The sequence below is a fragment of the Coregonus lavaretus genome (assembly GCF_964263955.1).
Source record: "Coregonus lavaretus genome assembly, contig: HAP1_SCAFFOLD_7423, whole genome shotgun sequence".
Classification (NCBI taxonomy): Eukaryota; Metazoa; Chordata; class Actinopteri; order Salmoniformes; family Salmonidae; genus Coregonus; species Coregonus lavaretus.
The window spans coordinates 1-20,372 of NW_028159774.1; the positions used below are offsets into that span (position 1 = coordinate 1).

General features: G+C 43.3%; 1 protein-coding gene across 1 annotated transcript; it reads right to left on the reverse strand.

The window, feature by feature from the left end:
• Positions 1 to 539: 539 nt before the first annotated feature.
• Positions 540 to 17,858, reverse strand: LOC311122459 (regulator of G-protein signaling 9-like; the record flags this gene model as incomplete). Its single annotated transcript, XM_084196812.1, has 9 exons — positions 540 to 609; positions 2,327 to 2,408; positions 3,780 to 3,856; positions 4,037 to 4,095; positions 11,333 to 11,384; positions 15,495 to 15,601; positions 15,817 to 15,867; positions 16,787 to 16,883; positions 17,793 to 17,858. Coding segments are annotated over 9 exons (661 nt in total), but the record flags the coding sequence as incomplete, so codon positions are not given.
• Between the last annotated feature and the right edge of the window lie 2,514 nt (positions 17,859 to 20,372).

The following is a 20,372-nucleotide window of genomic DNA, read 5'->3' on the forward strand; positions in this document are numbered from 1 at the left end:
TCACAAAGTGCTTATACAGAAACCCAGTCTAAAACCCCAAACAGCAAGCAATGCAAATGTAGAAGCAAGGTGGCTAGGAAAAACTCCCTAGAAAGGCAGGAACCTAGGAAGACACCTAGAGAGGAACCAGGCTCTGAGGGGGTGACCAGTCCTCTTCTGGCTGTGCCGGGTGGAGATTATAAGAATACATGGCCATTAATGCCAGATTGTTCTTCAATATGTTTTTCACGCTTGATACACAGTTTCTCGTGTGTATCAAGAATGGTCCACCACCCAAAGGACATCCAGCCAACTTGACACAACTGTGGGAAGCATTGGAATCAACATGGGCCAGCATCCCTGTGGAACGCTTTCAACACCTTGTAGAATCCATGCCCCGACGAATTGAGGCTGTTCTGAGGACAAAGGGGGGGGGGGGGGCGACTCAATATTAGGAAGGTGTCCTTAATGTTTTGTACACTCAGTGTATAAAGCACAGGGTGCCATTTGGGACACACTCTGTTTTCCAAGGGAGATGTCTCAGACAGCACAGTCCTCACCTGTTACCTCCTCTGCATTGGGGTCAATGAGACGGTCCAGTCCGTAGTCCATGGCGCTGTGTGTCCGGCGCTGTGGACAGACCAAGCACCTCTTTAGTCAGTCTGCTGTGCTGTACCTCCACATACTATCTACACAGTCTGGAGCACAGACCCCTGGGTAAGGACCTGGGAAAACTCGGCAAGAAGCATCAACTGACATACGATCATTTTGCATTGTTAACAGTCTCCAATGTGCATACCGATTTTTTTTCTCCAAACAGATCTGGCACCAACATCATCAATCATAGTTCATTTTGAATGAGAACATTATATATACTTGTATTTAAATAACCCTTATTTTACCAGGTAGGTTGACTGAGAACACATTCTCATTTACTGCAACGACCTGGGGAATAGTTACAGGGGAGAGGAGGGGGGATGAATGAGCCAATTGGAAGCTACTTGAACGTGCTCCAATTCCTTTCTGCCTCTAATTAGTCCTTTTGGAAGTTTTTCCTGGTCAGCCATTTTGTTGGATTTCCGTCAGTGTTGTCCAGCACCCCTCCTAGTTTCTTGCTGTAGTGCGGAGGCCTACCTGAACTGGCTAACAGGTTTGATTTTCCCATGTCCTAAAAAACACCTCATATCTTTTTACATGTGTTCTGTTACATCACACATAGTCCTTGGCGATGTTCTCCAAATGTTCCACTGATGACACCTGTTAGTTCCCATGTACTGGTTCACTACCACCCAGTGTGTAATAAAGACTGGACTGAACCCAGTAGACCTCTAGTTCTGAAGAGGTTTCAGGTCCTGTATCTCTGCTGGTGTTGCTGTTCTGTCTGTCTGGGCCATGGCCTCATCGTGAGAGTGAGGCAGAATAACCCTCAGCATCTCCATGCAGGAAACTGGTAGTCCAGCCAGCAGCCATTAGTTCAAAGTTCAAGTTAAGACAGAACACTGAAAAGAAAGAGACTGTTATGTTGAAAGAAAAGTTTTGTTGAGAAAAGAAAGAACAGAAACCGTTGTTGTGGGGGGGAATAATGTTTGTTTGTGATTGATCCGGGGCATAGTATTATGTCATTGACAGACTAGAGAAGCTTGTTTTTATTTTTGGTCATGTAATAACATTACAGGTCTCATAGAGGTCTCATAGAGGTCTCATACTGGTCTCATAGAGGTCTCATAGAGGTCTCATAGAGGTCTCATAGAGGTCTCATAGAGGTCTCATAGAGGTCTCATACTGGTCTCATAGAGGTCTCATAGAGGTCTCATACTGGTCTCATAGAGGTCTCATAGAGGTCTCATACTGGTCTCATAGAGGTCTCATAGAGGTCTCATACAGGTCTCATAGAGGTCTCATAGAGGTCTCATAGAGGTCTCATACAGGTCTACAGACTAAGAGGAGGGAAGATGTGAGCTGATATAGTTCCTATGTGACACGTATTAACACTACTGAGTGATACAACTATCACTAGAGTAACCTGCGTAGGGATATGACCGTGAACTTAACTTGTCATTAGTCATGTTGCCATTTAGCAGAGAAGCCCCATTGCAGTAACTATTCAAGTGAGTTCACCATTAAATAACCTAAAAGGATATACTTGCCTCTGAGCTGTTTACTGCCGCATCGAACATTACAGAGGGGTCAGAGTAAATTCCATCACGAAACAGGGTCACAGTGAATGGAGAGAGAGCAGGACTAGACACTATGGACTTCATAGACTGACAGGAACAATATCCTTTCCATGTGTACACACACACACACACGCACACACACACACACTCTCTGGTAGGTCTGAACTCACTGGTGGCCTGTGTATTATCCAGTAGGCTCTCTCCTGACAGTCCAACACCACTCTGTCTGGCTTCTTCCTCTCCTTATTAGCCCTGACACACACACGGAGACAGACAGACAGGAGACAGACAGGGGAGAGACAGACAGACAGGAGACAGACAGACAGACAGACAGACAGACAGACAGACAGACAGACAGACAGACAGACAGACAGGAGACAGACAGACAGACAGGGCAGAGACAGACAGACAGGAGACAGACAGACAGACAGACAGACAGACAGACAGACACGAGACAGACAGACAGACACGGGAGAGACAGACAGACAGGAGACAGACAGGAGACAGACAGACAGGGCAGAGACAGACAGACAGGAGACAGACAGACAGACAGACAGGAGACAGACAGACAGACAGGAGACAGACAGACAGACAGGGCAGAGACAGACAGACAGGAGACAGACAGACAGACAGACAGACAGACAGACAGACAGACAGACAGACAGACAGGAGACAGACAGACACGAGACAGACAGACAGACACGGGAGAGACAGACAGACAGGAGACAGACAGGAGACAGAGACACAGGAGAGACATATAGGAGACAGAGAGACATGGGAGAGACAGACAGCAGACAGAGAGACACAGAAGAGACAGACAGGAGACAGAGACAGACAGGAGACAGAGAGACACAGGAGAGACATATACGAGACAGAGAGACATGGGAGAGACATACAGGAGACAGAGGGCATGGGAGAGACAGACAGGAGACAGAGAGACAGACAGGAGACAGAGAGACATGGGAGAGACAGACAGGAGACAGAGAGACAGACAGGAGACAGAGAGACATGGGAGAGACAGACAGGAGACAGAGAGACAGACAGGAGACAGAGAGACATACAGGAGACAGAAAGACATGGGAGAGACAGACAGGAGACAGAGAGACATGGGAGAGACAGACAGGAGACAGAGAGACATAGGAGAGACAGACAGGAGACAGAGAGACACAGGAGAGAAATACAGGAGACAGACAGGAGACAGAGAGACAGACAGGAGACAGAGAGACATGGGAGAGACAGACAGGAGACAGAGAGGCAGACAGGAGACAGAGAGACATGGGAGAGACAGACAGGAGACAGAGAGACATGGGAAAGACATACAGGAGACAGAGCGGCATGGGAGAGACAGACAGGAGACAGAGAGACAGACATGGGAAAGGAGATAGATACAGGAGACAGAGAAAGCCAGGTCACTATTGAATCACACTTGGTCTTAGGGACCCACTGGGTGTGCAGGCTTTTATTCATCCAAGTACTAACACACCTATTTCAAATAATCACACAGCTCTTGATTAGGTGAATCAGGCATGTTAGTGCTGGTCTGGAACAAAAGCCTGCACACCGTGTGGGTCCCTACCAACACATAAACAGACAACAGACGTCAGACAACAGACGGTTACATACTTGTACTGTTCTGTAGCCTGCATCACGATGAAATCCCACTTGGGGTTCATCCATTTGTGGAGGTTGTCGTAGTGTTGCTGTTGAAAACAACAGATGTTTGACTAAAGTATCTAAAGTCAAATAGACAGACGACAAATCCACCAAAGTAAAAATCCAGAGATAGCTAGGTGAAACAACCACATATCACAGTTGTAGTCAGCAGGATTTATTTAAGAAATGCATTTTTTTCCTTCTTTTTTTTTTTACACCTGCAGTACCTGCTCATAGGGCTCCAGCATCCCCTTCTTCCGGATGTTTCTCCTGGCCAGGTAGATGGCTTTAGGGAGAGAGGAAGTATACCATACGTTATTTACCACATCTTTACCTCAGCCAGTTGCAGAAAACTGAGTTAATAAATCATCAGCTTGTCTAGGTGAGAGCATGTGACTCAGAATGTTATTGTATCACTATCTTAACTAGCTGGAACAACAAATCACACTAAGAAGTAGCTGACAGGGCTTAAAAACAAAGATGTCATCGTACGCTGATGATTAATGTTTTCTTTTAAATCCACAATTTGGATCCCTCCACAGCCTCATAGAGGATCTAGATAATTTTTCAAATCTCTCTGGATTACAACCAAATTATGATATGTGCACTATATTACGTATTGGATCACTAAAAATACAACTTTTACATTACCGTGTAGTTTACCAATAAAATGGTCTGATGGTGAAGTGGGCATACTCGGTAGAAAGACATGATCTCACCACAATACATTTTAATAGAAAGTTAGCAAAAATAGATACGATCTTGCTACCATGGAAAGGAAAATACCTGTCTATTTGTGGAAAAATCACCCTGATTAACTCTTTAGTCATATCCTAGTTTACCTATTTGCATAAGGCCTTGCCTACACCTAGCGACTTGTTTTTTAAATTATATGAGCAAAAAATATTTCATTTTATTTGGATTTTTATTTGCAAGCCAGACAAAATTAAACGGGCCTATTTATATAATTAATATGAATTCAGAGGGCAGAAATTATTAAATATTATACAACGGGTGGGTCTCACTCCCTGTACTCTCCAAGCGTCTGTCCTCACAACGATAGAACGAACGACCATCCGGCTTGGGTATAAACCCTAGATTTGTGTCTGGACTATATTTTGTGGAAGGATGAAATAGTATGAATAAAATTAATCAAAATAACTTTTTTTATGAAAATATGACAATCATTATTTGAATATGTTGGTAACCCGTTGTATAAAAGTGATAATGCCCTCGAAGCCGGTGTTTGGGGGATATATTGGCATGGTTTGCCGGCCCTCAACCTAACAACACCCGTGCCAATATTTTTGAAAAGTCATAGTCAATCATTCAATAATATAATAATACTCTTAGCAAAAATGTTTACCTTTAATTTACAATCTGTAGAAACTATGAGAATAGAAAGGTTCAGAACTTTTGTAAAACATCACAGCACAGTTGAAAAATATATGGCAAATAGAAATCAAAACTGGATGGTCTTCAGAGATAGATGGGAGGGGTTCAGGGTAGCTGAAGGATGGGACTAAAAACAAACAAAAGAGAACAATTGTAAAATATACTGTGTCTGTAAAATGTATATAGTATGTATAAGTTGGAAGTAGAAGCCTAATTGTTGTTGGCCATTAGTTTATTCTAATTAGGGGAGCGGTGGTAGGGTTAGGGGAAGATAATGAAAGAAAATATATTTTTAAAAAATATATATTTTATATATATATATATATACAGTGGGGAGAACAAGTATTTGATACACTGCCGATTTTGCAGGTTTTCCTACTTACAAAGCATGTAGAGGTCTGTAATTTTTATCATAGGTACACTTCAACTGTGAGAGACGGAATCTAAAACAAAAATCCAGAAAATCACATTGTATGATTTTTAAGTAATTCATTTGCATTTTATTGCATGACATAAGTATTTGATACATCAGAAAAGCAGAACTTAATATTTGGTACAGAAACCTTTGTTTGCAATTACAGAGATCATACGTTTCCTGTAGGTCTTGACCAGGGTTTGCACACACTGCAGCATGGATTTTGGGCCACTCCTCCATACAGACCTTCTCCAGATCCTTCAGGTTTCGGGGCTGTCGCTGGGCAATACGGACTTTCAGCTCCCTGCAAAGATGTTCTATTGGGTTCAGGTCTGGAGACTGGCTAGGCCACTCCAGGACCTTGAGATGCTTCTTACGGAGCCACTCCTTAGTTGCCCTGGCTGTGTGTTTCGGGTCGTTGTCATGCTGGAAGATCCAGCCACGACCCATCTTCAATGCTCTTACTGAGGGAAGGAGGTTGTTGGCCAAGATCTCGCGATACATGGCCCCATCCATCCTCCCTCAATACGGGGCAGACGTCCTGTCCCCTTTGCAGAAAAGCATCCCCAAAGAATGATGTTTCCACCTCCATGCTTCACTGTTGGGATGGTGTTCTTGGGGTTGTACTCATCCTTCTTCTTCCTCCAAACACGGCGAGTGGAGTTTAGACCAAAAAGCTATATTTTTGTCTCATCAGACCACATGACCTTCTCCCATTCCTCCTCTGGATCATCCAGATGGTCATTGGCAAACTTCAGACGGGCCTGGACATGCGCTGGCTTGAGCAGGGGGACCTTGCGTGCGCTGCAGGATTTTAATCCATGACGGCGTAGTGTGTTACTAATGGTTTTCTTTGAGACTGTGGTCCCAGCTCTCTTCAGGTCATTGACCAGGTCCTGCCGTGTAGTTCTGGGCTGATCCCTCACCTTCCTCATGATCATTGATGCCCCACGAGGTGAGATCTTGCATGGAGCCCCAGACCGAGGGTGATTGATCGTCATCTTGAACTTCTTCCATTTTCTAATAATTGCGCCAACAGTTGTTGCCTTCTCACCAAGCTGAAGCTGCTTGCCTATTGTCCTGTAGCCCATCCCAGCCTTGTGCAGGTCTACAATTGTATCCCTGATGTCCTTACACAGCTCTCTGGTCTTGGCCATTGTGGAGAGGTTGGAGTCTGTTTGATTGAGTGTGTGGACAGGTGTCTTTTATACAGGTAACAAGTTCAAATAGGTGCAGTTAATACAGGTAATGAGTGGAGAACAGGAGGGCTTCTTAAAGAAAAACGAACAGGTCTGTGAGAGCCGGAATTCTTACTGGTTGGTAGGTGATCAAATACTTATGTCATGCAATAAAATGCAAATGAATTACTTAAAAATCATACAATATGATTTTCTGGATTTTTGGAAAACCTGCAAAATCGGCAGTGTATCAAATACTTGTTCTCCCCACTGTATATATATATATACAGTGCCCTCCACTATTATTGGCACCCCTGTTTAAGATGTGGTCGAGGACTTCCAAAAATTCTCCTTTTTTTTTTAAACAACATAGAACCCAAATGCAAAAAAAGAGAAAAATCCAACCTTTTATTTAAGTACATTACTTTGGTGGTAAAAAAAAAAATCACACATTTAGAAAAAAAAAAACTTGAAATCATGTGTCCCACAATTATTGGCACCCCTAACAATTCCGCAGAAAATTTTAATTGATTTTTTAAAAAATATATTTTTCTGTAGTTGCTAAAGTTGGTCAGGGTATCTAGGAACTTTTAATTAGTAATTCATTACTTCCTGTTTCCCTGGGGTATAAATATGACGTGACACAGAGGCCTAATTCTCTTACCCATTTGTCAACATGGCAAAGACAAGAGAACACACCATTCAAGTAAGGCAGATTTGTGTCGACCTTCATAAGTCAGGCAATGGCTACAAGAAAATAGCCACTCGCCTTAACTTGCCCGTATCTACAGTCAGAGGAATCATTAAGAAGTTTAAAACAACTGGAACAGTGACAAACAAGGCTGGAAGAGGTCCCAAGTTTATCTTGCCACAACACACAGTGAGGAGGATGGTAAGAGAAGTAAAAAAAAAGTCCTAAGCTCACTGTCACAGAATTGCATCAAAGAGTGGCATCTTGGGGTCACAAAGTCTCCAAAACAACCATCAGACGCTCTCTACATGCCAACAAGCTGTTTGGGAGGCATGCAAAGAAAAAGCCTTTTCTCACTAACACTCACAAACGTAAACGTCTGGAGTTTGCTAAGCGGCACTGGGACTTCAACTGGGATCGTGTGCTTTGGTCAGATGAGACTAAGATTGAGCTTTTTGGCAACAAACACTCTAAGTGGGTCTGGCGTAAAACAAAAGATGAGTATGCCGAAAAGCACCTCATGCCCACCGTGAAGTATGGTGGAGGATCTGTGATGCTGTGGGCCTGTTTCTCTTCCAAAGGCCCTGGGAACCTTGTTAGGGTGCATGGCATTATGAACGCTTTGAACTACCAGGACATTTTAAATAAAAACCTGATGGCCTCTGCCAGAAAGCTGAAGATGGGTCGTCATTGGGTCTTTCAGCAGGATAATGATCCAAAACATGTGGCAAAATCGACACAAAAATGGTTCAGCAGTCACAAACTCAAGGTCCTCCCATGGCCATCTCAGTCCCCAGACCTCAACCCAATCGAAAACCTGTGGGGCGAGCTAAAGAGGAGAGTGCATAAGAGAGGACCCAGGACACTAGATGATCTAGAAAGATTGTGCAAAGAAGAATGGTCAAAGATCCCTCTCTCTGTGTTCTCCAATCTTGTGAAATGTTATAGGAGGAGATTAAGTGCTGTCTTGTTGGCAAAAGGGGGTTGTACAAAGTATTAACCTCAGGGGTGCCAATAATTGTGGGACACATGATTTCAAGTTATTTTTTTTCTAAATGTGTGAATTTTTTTTTTTACACCAAAGTAATGTACTTAAATAAAAGGTTGGATTTTTCTATTTTTTTGCATTTGGGTTCTATGTTGTTTGAAAAAAAAGGAGAATTTTTGGAAGTCCTCGACCACATCTTAAACAGGGGTGCCAATAATTGTGGAGGGCACTGTATATATATATATACAGTGAGGGAAAAAAGTATTTGATCCCCTGCTGATTTTGTACGTTTGCCCACTGACAAAGACATGATCAGTCTATAATTTTAATGGTAGGTTTATTTGAACAGTGAGAGACAGAATAACAACAAAAAAATCCAGAAAAACGCATGTCAAAAATGTTATAAATTGATTTGCATTTTAATGTGGGAAATAAGTATTTGACCCCTCTGCAAAACATGACTTAGTACTTGGTGGCAAAACCCCAGGCCGAGGGAGATTGACAGTGCTTTTGTGTTTCTTCCATTTGCGAATAATCGCACCAACTGTTGTCACCTTCTCACCAAGCTGCTTGGCGATGGTCTTGTAGCCCATTCCAGCCTTGTGTAGGTCTACAATCTTGTCCCTGACATCCTTGGAGAGCTCTTTGGTCTTGGCCATGGTGGAGAGTTTGGAATCTGATTGATTGATTGCTTCTGTGGACGGGTGTCTTTTATACAGGTAACAAGCTGAGATTAGGAGCACTCTCGTTACCTGTATAAAAGACACCTGGGAGCCAGAAATCTTTCTGATTGAGAGGGGGTCAGATACTTATTTCCCTCATTAAAATGCAAATCAATGTATAAAAATTTTTTACATGCGTTTTTCTGGATTTTTGTTGTTGTTCTGTCTCTCACTGTTCAAATAAACCTACCATTAAAATTATAGACTGATCATTTCTTTGTCAGTGGGCAAACGTACAAAATCAGGGGATCAAATACTTTTTTCCCTCACTGTATGTATATATATATATATATATATACACAGTGGGGGAAAAAAGTATTTAGTTAGCCACCAATTGTGCAAGTTCTCCCACTTAAAAAGATGAGAGAGGCCTGTAATTTTCATCATAGGTACACGTCAACTATGACAGACAAATGGAGATTTTTTTTCTCCAGAAAATCACATTGTAGGATTTTTTATGAATTTATTTGCAAATTATGGTGGAAAATAAGTATTTGGTCACCTACAAACAAGCAAGATTTCTGGCTCTCACAGACCTGTAACTTCTTCTTTAAGAGGCTCCTCTGTCCTCCACTCGTTACCTGTATTAATGGCACCTGTTTGAACTTGTTATCAGTATAAAATACACATGTCCACAACCTCAAACAGTCACACTCCAAACTCCACTATGGCCAAGACCAAAGAGCTGCCAAAGGACACCAGAAAAAAAATTGTAGACCTGCACCAGGCTGGGAAGACTGAATCTGCAATAGGTAAGCAGCTTGGTTTGAAGAAATCAACTGTGGGAGCAATTATTAGGAAATGGAAGACATACAAGACCACTGATAATCTCCCTCGATCTGGGGCTCCACGCAAGATCTCACCCCATGGGGTCAAAATGATCACAAGAACGGTGAGCAAAAATCCCAGAACCACACAGGGGGACCTAGTAAATGACCTGCAGAGAGCTTGGACCAAAGTAACAAAGCCTACCATCAGTAACACACTACGCCGCCAGGGACTCAAATCCTGCAGTGCCAGACGTGTCCCCCTGCTTAAGCCAGTACATGTCCAGGCCCGTCTGAAGTTTGCTAGAGTGCATTTGGATGATCCAGAAGAGGATTGGGAGAATGTCATATGGTCAGATGAAACCAAAATAGAACTTTTTGGTAAAAACTGAACTCGTCGTGTTTGGAGGACAAAGAATGCTGAGTTGCATCCAAAGAACACCATACCTACTGTGAAGCATGGGGGTAGAAACATCATGCTTTGGGGCTGTTTTTCTGCAAAGGGACCAGGACGACTGATCCGTGTAAAGGAAAGAATGAATGGGGCCATGTTTCGTGATATTTTGAGTGAAAACCTCCTTCCATCAGCAAGGGCATTGAAGATGAAACATGGCTGGGTCTTTCAGCATGACAATGATCCCAAACACACCGCCCGGGCAACGAAGAAGTGGCTTCGTAAGAAGCATTTGAAGGTCCTGGATGGGCCTAGCCAGTCTCCAGATCTCAACCCCATAGAAAATCTTTGGAGGGAGTTGAAAGTCCGTGTTGCCCAGCGACAGCCCCAAAACATCACTGCTCTAGAGGAGATCTGCATGGATGAATGGGCCAAAATACCAGCAACAGTGTGTGAAAACCTTGTGAAGACTTACAGAAAACGTTTGACCTGTGTCATTGCCAAGAAAGGGTATATAACAAAGTATCGAGAAACTTTTGTTATTGACCAAATACTTATTTTCCACCATAATTTGCAAATAAATTCATAAAAAAATCCTACAATGTGATTTTCTGGATTTTTTTTCTCATTTTGTCTGTCATAGTTGACGTGTACCTATGATGAAAATTACAGGCCTCTCTCATCTTTTTAAGTGGGAGAACTTGCACAATTGGTGGCTGACTAAATACTTTTTTTCCCCACTGTATATATACAGTGGGGAGAACAAGTATTTGATACACTGCCGATTTTGCAGGTTTTACAAAAAATATATATATGGGGGATTGGAAAAGATGCAGACAATTACATTGATGGAAGCCACAATCTATCTGCAATATTTAAGCTGATCAACCCCCTAATGTTTTTTTTACATAAAAAGAAGTAGCTGCCAGTGACTAGGCATTCACTCTCCTTTCACTCCAGAAGATAAACCCACCATAGTCTATGTCCTCAGCGGGCCACTTCTGCACGGGCCAGTAATAAGGGGTCTGTGGAAAGGTTGAGACAGATAGTGACATGAAGATTAGTCATTTCCTCTGCCTCACTGAAATACTAACTACAGCAGGCACTGTGTCCTTCCAGGGGTTAATGACAACTGCTCTACTGTGGGGAAATGTTACCTGACCAGGGGTTAATGACAACTGCTCTACTGTGGAGAAATGTTACCTGACCAGGGGTTACTGACAACTGCTCTAGTGTGGGGAAATGTTACCTGACCAGGGGTTAATGACAACTGCTCTAGTGTGGGGAAATGTTACCTGACCAGGTGGTAACTGAACATACTGTGGGTTACCTGTAACCAGGTAGGTGCTACAGAATAGAATACATCTTTATTGTACATATGTTACAGCGAACAACAACAAATTGTCTTCTGCTCCGTTCTCAAGTCGATATAGTTACCTGGCTGAACCAGGTAGGTGTTACAGGTAGATATAGTTACCTGGCTGAACCAGGTAGGTGTTACAGGTAGATATAGTTACCTGGCTGAACCAGGTAGGTGTTACAGGTGGATATAGTTACCTGGCTGAACCAGGTAGGTGTTACAGGTAGATATAGTTACCTAGCTGAACCAGGTAGGTGTTACAGGTAGATATAGTTACCTGGCTGAACCAGGTATGTGTTACAGGTAGATATAGTTACCTGGCTGAACCAGGTAGGTGTTACAGGTAGATATAGTTACCTGTCTGAACCAGGTAGGTGTTACAGGTAGATATAGTTACCTGTCTGAACCAGGTAGGTGTTACAGGTAGATATAGTTACCTGGCTGAACCAGGTAGGTGTTACAGGTGGATATAGTTACCTGGCTGAACCAGGTAGGTGTTACAGGTAGATATAGTTACCTGGCTGAACCAGGTAGGTGTTACAGGTAGATATAGTTACCTGGCTGAACCAGGTAGGTGTTACAGGTAGATATAGTTACCTGTCTGAACCAGGTAGGTGTTACAGGTAGATATAGTTACCTGTCTGAACCAGGTATGTGTTACAGGTAGATATAGTTACCTGGCTGAACCAGGTAGGTGTTACAGGTAGATATAGTTACCTGGCTGAACCAGGTATGTGTTACAGGTAGATATAGTTACCTGGCTGAACCAGGTAGGTGTTACAGGTAGATATAGTTACCTGTCTGAACCAGGTATGTGTTACAGGTAGATATAGTTACCTGTCTGAACCAGGTAGGTGTTACAGGTAGATATAGTTACCTGTCTGAACCAGGTATGTGTTACAGGTAGATATAGTTACCTGGCTGAACCAGGTAGGTGTTACAGGTAGATATAGTTACCTGGCTGAACCAGGTAGGTGTTACAGGTAGATATAGTTACCTGGCTGAACCAGGTAGGTGTTACAGGTAGATATAGTTACCTGGCTGAACCAGGTAGGTGTTACAGGTAGATATAGTTACCTGTCTGAACCAGGTATGTGTTACAGGTAGATATAGTTACCTGGCTGAACCAGGTAGGTGTTACAGGTAGATATAGTTACCTGTCTGAACCAGGTATGTGTTACAGGTAGATATAGTTACCTGGCTGAACCAGGTAGGTGTTACAGGTAGATATAGTTACCTGGCTGAACCAGGTAGGTGTTACAGGTAGATATAGTTACCTGGCTGAACCAGGTAGGTGTTACAGGTAGATATAGTTACCTGGCTGAACCAGGTAGGTGTTAGAGGTAGATATAGTTACCTGGCTGAACCAGGTAGGTGTTACAGGTAGATATAGTTACCTGGCTGAACCAGGTAGGTGTTACAGGTAGATATAGTTACCTGGCTGAACCAGGTAGGTGTTAGAGGTAGATATAGTTACCTGGCTGAACCAGGTAGGTGTTACAGGTAGATATAGTTACCTGGCTGAACCAGGTAGGTGTTACAGGTGGATATAGTTACCTGTCTGAACCAGGTAGGTGTTAGAGGTAGATATAGTTACCTGGCTGAACCAGGTAGGTGTTACAGGTAGATATAGTTACCTGGCTGAACCAGGTAGGTGTTACAGGTGGATATAGTTACCTGGCTGAACCAGGTAGGTGTTACAGGTGGATATAGTTACCTGGCTGAACCAGGTAGGTGTTACAGGTAGATATAGTTACCTGGCTGAACCAGGTAGGTGTTACAGGTGATATAGTTACCTGGCTGAACCAGGTAGGTGTTACAGGTAGATATAGTTACCTGGCTGAACCAGGTAGGTGTTACAGGTAGATATAGTTACCTGGCTGAACCAGGTAGGTGTTACAGGTAGATATAGTTACCTGGCTGAACCAGGTAGGTGTTACAGGTAGATATAGTTACCTGGCTGAACCAGGTAGGTGTTACAGGTAGATATAGTTACCTGGCTGAACCAGGTAGGTGTTACAGGTAGATATAGTTTACCTGGCTGAACCAGGTAGGTGTTACAGGTAGATATAGTTACCTGGCTGAACCAGGTAGGTGTTACAGGTAGATATAGTTACCTGGCTGAACCAGGTAGGTGTTACAGGTAGATATAGTTACCTGGCTGAACCAGGTAGGTGTTACAGGTGGATATAGTTACCTGGCTGAACCAGGTAGGTGTTACAGGTAGATATAGTTACCTGGCTGAACCAGGTAGGTGTTACAGGTGGATATAGTTACCTGGCTGAACCAGGTAGGTGTTACAGGTGGATATAGTTACCTGGCTGAACCAGGTAGGTGTTACAGGTGGATATAGTTACCTGGCTGAACCAGGTAGGTGTTACAGGTAGATATAGTTACCTGGCTGAACCAGGTAGGTGTTACAGGTAGATATAGTTACCTGTCTGAACCAGGTAGGTGTTACAGGTAGATATAGTTACCTGGCTGAACCAGGTAGGTGTTACAGGTAGATATAGTTACCTAGCTGAACCAGGTAGGTGTTACAGTTAGATATAGTTACCTGGCTGAACCAGGTAGGTGTTACAGGTAGATATAGTTACCTGGCTGAACCAGGTATGTGTTACAGGTAGATATAGTTACCTGTCTGAACCAGGTAGGTGTTACAGGTAGATATAGTTACCTGGCTGAACCAGGTAGGTGTTACAGGTAGATATAGTTACCTAGCTGAACCAGGTAGGTGTTACAGGTAGATATAGTTACCTGGCTGAACCAGGTAGGTGTTACAGGTAGATATAGTTACCTGGCTGAACCAGGTAGGTGTTACAGGTAGATATAGTTACCTGGCTGAACCAGGTAGGTGTTACAGGTAGATATAGTTACCTGTCTGAACCAGGTAGGTGTTACAGGTAGATATAGTTACCTGTCTGAACCAGGTAGGTGTTACAGGTAGATATAGTTACCTGGCTGAACCAGGTAGGTGTTACAGGTAGATATAGTTACCTAGCTGAACCAGGTAGGTGTTACAGGTAGATATAGTTACCTGGCTGAACCAGGTAGGTGTTACAGGTAGATATAGTTACCTGGCTGAACCAGGTATGTGTTACAGGTAGATATAGTTACCTGGCTGAACCAGGTAGGTGTTACAGGTAGATATAGTTACCTGGCTGAACCAGGTAGGTGTTACAGGTAGATATAGTTACCTGTCTGAACCAGGTAGGTGTTACAGGTAGATATAGTTACCTGTCTGAACCAGGTAGGTGTTACAGGTAGATATAGTTACCTGGCTGAACCAGGTAGGTGTTACAGGTAGATATAGTTACCTAGCTGAACCAGGTAGGTGTTACAGGTAGATATAGTTACCTGGCTGAACCAGGTAGGTGTTACAGGTAGATATAGTTACCTGGCTGAACCAGGTATGTGTTACAGGTAGATATAGTTACCTGGCTGAACCAGGTAGGTGTTACAGGTAGATATAGTTACCTGGCTGAACCAGGTAGGTGTTACAGGTAGATATAGTTACCTGGCTGAACCAGGTAGGTGTTACAGGTAGATATAGTTACCTGTCTAAACCAGGTAGGTGTTACAGGTAGATATAGTTACCTGGTTGTACCAGGTAGGTGTTACAGGACAGGTAGTTACAGGTAGATAAACACAGGTCGCTACAGGGAGATACAGGTAGATAGACACAGGTAGTTACAGGTAGATAGACACAGGTAGATAGAACAGGTAGATAGACACAGGTAGTTACAGGGAGATACAGGTAGTTACAGGTAGGTACCTGGAAGCGGTAGAGGGTGCTGTCGGGGACCAGGACCAACTTCCTGTGGTTCTGGAGGGGGTAGATGTACCCGTAGGCCACCAGCATGGTCCCAAACGCCTGGGCCTCTGGTGAAGGAGGGAGGAGAGGAGGGAGGATGATACTTCATATATTATCAAAGCTCTTGGTTATACTTTAGTTTACAGCATTTAACTAGTAATTACTTGCTTGCATAATAACGTGGTAATGACGTAGTAATGACATTAAAATAATACCTTTTATTGTGTTGGATTAATTGATATAAGTACCCAGCCAAATCCATTCATAGAATCCAGTTGCTTACCTTCTGTGGTAACCTTCAGTTTGGTGACTATCCATGCTAGAATGTCCTGCCCTGTGTGATGACAAGTGAACGTAGATATTCAGAGTATGACAACAGTGAGCCAGCTCTGACAGGCCTGGCCTACACACACTATTTTTTGAAGGTACTACCTGGCTCAGACACAGTGCAAAATCCATGACTTAATAACAGTATGTGACAGTATACCGTATAGCTTAACTTGTGATTAGATTGATCAGGATAAACTAAAATAACAATAACAACCAGCACTGAAGCAGGAAGTCCCCATGACTGGACTGCGATGACAATTTCCTGTCCGTCACATGGTCTTAGCCCAGCGACCATTCTTCCTTCCCTTCATCTCCAGACCTCCTGTGCATCCCAAAATAGCACCTTATTCCCTATATAGTGTTCTACTTTTGACCAGGACCCATAAAGCTCTGTAGTGTAGTGTGTAGGTAATAGGCTACCAATCTGGACGCAGCTCTGATCTTTCCCCTGGCCTTGGTCTTAGCCAGGGATTAGAGGGCAGCTTGGGAGCACAGAAGCACCACACAGATCTCATCCAATTGACAGCTGTCTTATATAACCTTCATTAGCAGCCTAGCAGGACAGTCTACAAGACAGTCCGCCGCAGCTCTAGAATCTTAGCTAGTCCAATAACTACCCACAACTTCCCAGAATGATGTTATTAAATAACAACAATGTACCATTGGTGGGAGGTGTTTCCCTACGGTTTCCCCTACTAGGCAGCACCACTACCTAGCTTTCACAATTTCTTGACAAAAATGGCTTTCTTTGAATGTTTGGGTTAGTTCAGCCCTGCTACATGGCTACGGTGGTCATTTCACTCCACCAAGAAAACGATCTAGGGCAAACATTGTAATGGTATAATGGAGATGGAGGGATAATGTTTTAGGAGATATGTCTCTCAGTGGGGCTGCCATCTGGTGCTGTAAGTCTCTGGACTCACCGTTGATGACGTGTGGGATGGTGGTCACGTTGAGTTTCTGGTCGGCACCCTTCACCCCACTCTTAGGATCCTGCATCTCAACCACAAACACCTCCACCTGGAGCAGGGTGGGAGGAAGAGGACAGACACACACTCTCACAATCCACTTTGGTTTGTTTCACGAAATGGAAGAAAACAGACCTATCAGGTCAAAGGTCATAGTGATGTATGATACCTCCGACCCCTGACCTCTGAGATGTGGAAGACCTGATTGGCTCAGAGCCATTTACCCCAGTTGTCCAAGCAGCTAATTGGTTTAGAGCAGGGGTTCTTAAACTCTTTTAGCTCGAGACTCAAATGAGAAATTGACCGTCCTTCTGTGACCCAAATGGTCCACCAATGACCCAAATCAAGAAGAAATAGTGGGTGATTATAGATGTATTCTCATAACTCATGACCCACCTCTCACATGCCCAGGGCCCACTTTGGGTCCCGACCCATAGTACAAGAAAACATTGTTTAGAGTTTAGATTGAAATTGGATCTCTGAGATGTCTACAATCTCTTCGCTCTAAACAAAATAAATATACAGTAGCCTACAGGTCATGAAACAATAGTGTGAGTGTAGTAGTATATTTTGATGAAGCTATGCAGTTTACCACATTGAAAGTCATGATGGCATCACAACTGTTCCATTTGTAATTGGATGGGAACAGGATTATGGGCGGCTAAATCCCCCAAGTTAAAACCTGTTGCAATAAATAACAGTTTACAATGAACTTCTACAAACCACTTGATTCGTTTTTTTAAGACACTAAAGGGGCAATTTAAACAACAATCTTGGGGCTCCTCGTGAATTTACTGTAGGCTATACTGTTCAGCAATACTATATCAACAAGTAGGCTATCACCAGCCCACCTAAAATCAGTAGACTTGATGTGAACTTTTAGTTTATCTGAAGTCTATTACATTTTTCTCAAAACATTTAAAAGTACTGATAAAATTATGTAAATGTACAGGTAACCTACATTTTTTAGGCATGCCATCCGTGGTCGGTAGTGCTGACCATGATCTCTCAGCGTCCTAATTGTCATGTTTGCAGTCGGTCGATATGCGATCCTAAAGAAGAAAATCCAGGTATGAAATGTTTATGAAAAAAATGATCACACAGGTATAATGGTATACCGGGGCTGGGACCGTAGCCTGTTCCGTTGACCGCGCGTCAGAGATTGCGTGAGAGGGGTCAGAAAGCGCGAAGACGGATTTATCAACCAACGACAGCTAGGCTAAACTCTGGTTTAACAACACGTTACTTGTGACAGTGGCACCACCAGACGTCACACCATCAAGCAACTATCAATTTGGGGGCAATATGGCAATAAAACCTTGAATTGAAACTTAACAGTATTTGGGTTTTAGGCTATTGAAATATAGAAATATACAGAAAATCCATGTAAAATATTTGTAGACCAAGAATGTGGTGAAAGAGAAAGGATAAAAACAATCTAGTTTTTTTTGCGATCACTTCACTGGATGACAAAATAATAATAATGTCTCACAGATATACTTTAATTTGATCTCTCATTTAGGCCTATGAATGTCACAGGTAACATAGGACTGGGCTACCTCAACCAGAGATGGTGCCAAAAAAGAAACCACAGGTGAAGGTGCTGGACCTTCTTGACTCCCAGGGTATACACTGCCCTCTACCGTACCCAGCTGGTACTGCTGATGAATGCATGATATGAATTTACGACGATCTGCATGCAGTGCACCCTTCTGATTGTCTTGTCTTGTTGTAGCCGATGTATATCTCACCTCCACGATACCACATCCGCGGAGTTGAGTGCAGACGAGAGCGTTCGGAGTGAATCTCCGATTCCGTGTATCTATGTTTGTCCTCTGTTGTTGCGTGCCTTTCTTTGTTTGTTGAAATCCTTACTTTTTAATAAAACGTTAATCAAATACAACCACCGACTGTTTCTTTGTTGCTGTATCTCCAAGATAGCAACTCAGCTTTCTAAGTGAGGCACACTTTGTGTAGGCTTAAGCATAATATTCCATGGTTTATTAGTGTAGGAAAGGTACGATTTTTCAATTGTGTTATCAATTACTATTCATATGCAATTACCTTTTGAACTAATTCCTATATTGAAATAGCCCTAGCCATAAATAACTTGTAGGCTGGCCCACACAATTCATCTCAGTAACTCTATCAATTGTAATGAGTGGGGATTCAAAGTGAAACAAAATCAAAGGATATGGGCAATCTAGACCTTTTGTGATCCGCCCAAACGTTTAGTCACATTGAGGGAATTATATTACACTGGCCCGGGTTGAACCGGCCAATGGCCCGTCACATCATCGGGCAAAACTGGGAGGAGCACCCCCTTCTCAAATCAAACAGCAATCTGCGCCGCTCGGTCATGTTGTCAACAAGGCAGCTAGGTACATCGTCCAGAAACATATAACATCTCTTTTCCATAAAATAAAAACAGTTTCATTGGGAAGGCAGATAAAGCGTTTTTATCAAAAGCAATCACTTTTCCATGTAAAAACACAGCCGACTTCGCCGTGGGCCAGAGTGGCGTACATGGCTCAGGCCCGGGAGGCAGCCCGGTTCCAAAACGAATGGGCCGTGTAGCTCAGTTGGTAGAGCATGGGTTGTGAGTTCGATTCCCACGGGGGGCCAGTATGAAAAAAAATAAAATGTATGCACTCACTAACTGTAAGTCGCTCTGGATAAGAACGTCTGCTAAATGACTAAAATGTAAATGAATGCAATCACTTTTCACCCGTTTCAAACTCCACTCACCGCGGTAACCCGGCCAGATAAACGAATCCCCTCATTGTGTTAGCCCTGTGCGCGCTCACACACACGTTATCCGTATTCGCGCCCCACCCGAGAGTAGACTCTAGTCGCTAGCCTCAAACCAACTCTCTCTACTGTATCGATGAAGTTGTTTCAAAGATGGCGGATTTCCTGCCGTCCCGGTCCGTTTTATCGGTATGTTTTCCAAACTGTCTCCTCACGAGTAACGAGGCAGAACAATTAAGGAAATCTAAAGAAATAGACAAAAGTATTTCGCGGGATAAGACGTACGTGAAGCGGCTAGTGAAGATTCTGCTACTCGGAGCGGGAGAAAGCGGCAAGTCCACTTTCCTGAAGCAGATGCGCATCATCCATGGGCAGGACTTCGATCAAAGGGCCAAAGAAGAGTTCAGGGCCACGATTTTTAGTAATGTAATTAAAGGTAAGGTACTTTAGGTTGTCCATTGTACGTTATATAACGTCACTGGCGAGTTTTTAGGCGCCTTTGTTGACTTATTTGCTCTCTGTTCAAGAGTTCATGTCTGTGGGAAGCAGCCAGCTAGCATGCTAACAGTAGCCGTAACTTGTGCTTGCTAGCTAGCTATGTCGAGTGGACGGGCAGACTCACTTCTGTTTATTCGCTAGCCTAGTTAGCTAGCTAACACACACAAAGCTAGAAGAAACGCCCATGTTATTTGAAACTGTTTGTGCACAGTGGGATTTGAAGAGATGAGGCCACACAGACAGAGCAGGGTTTCCATTTGAACATGATTCAGTTGTCTGAGTTGATCTTTTG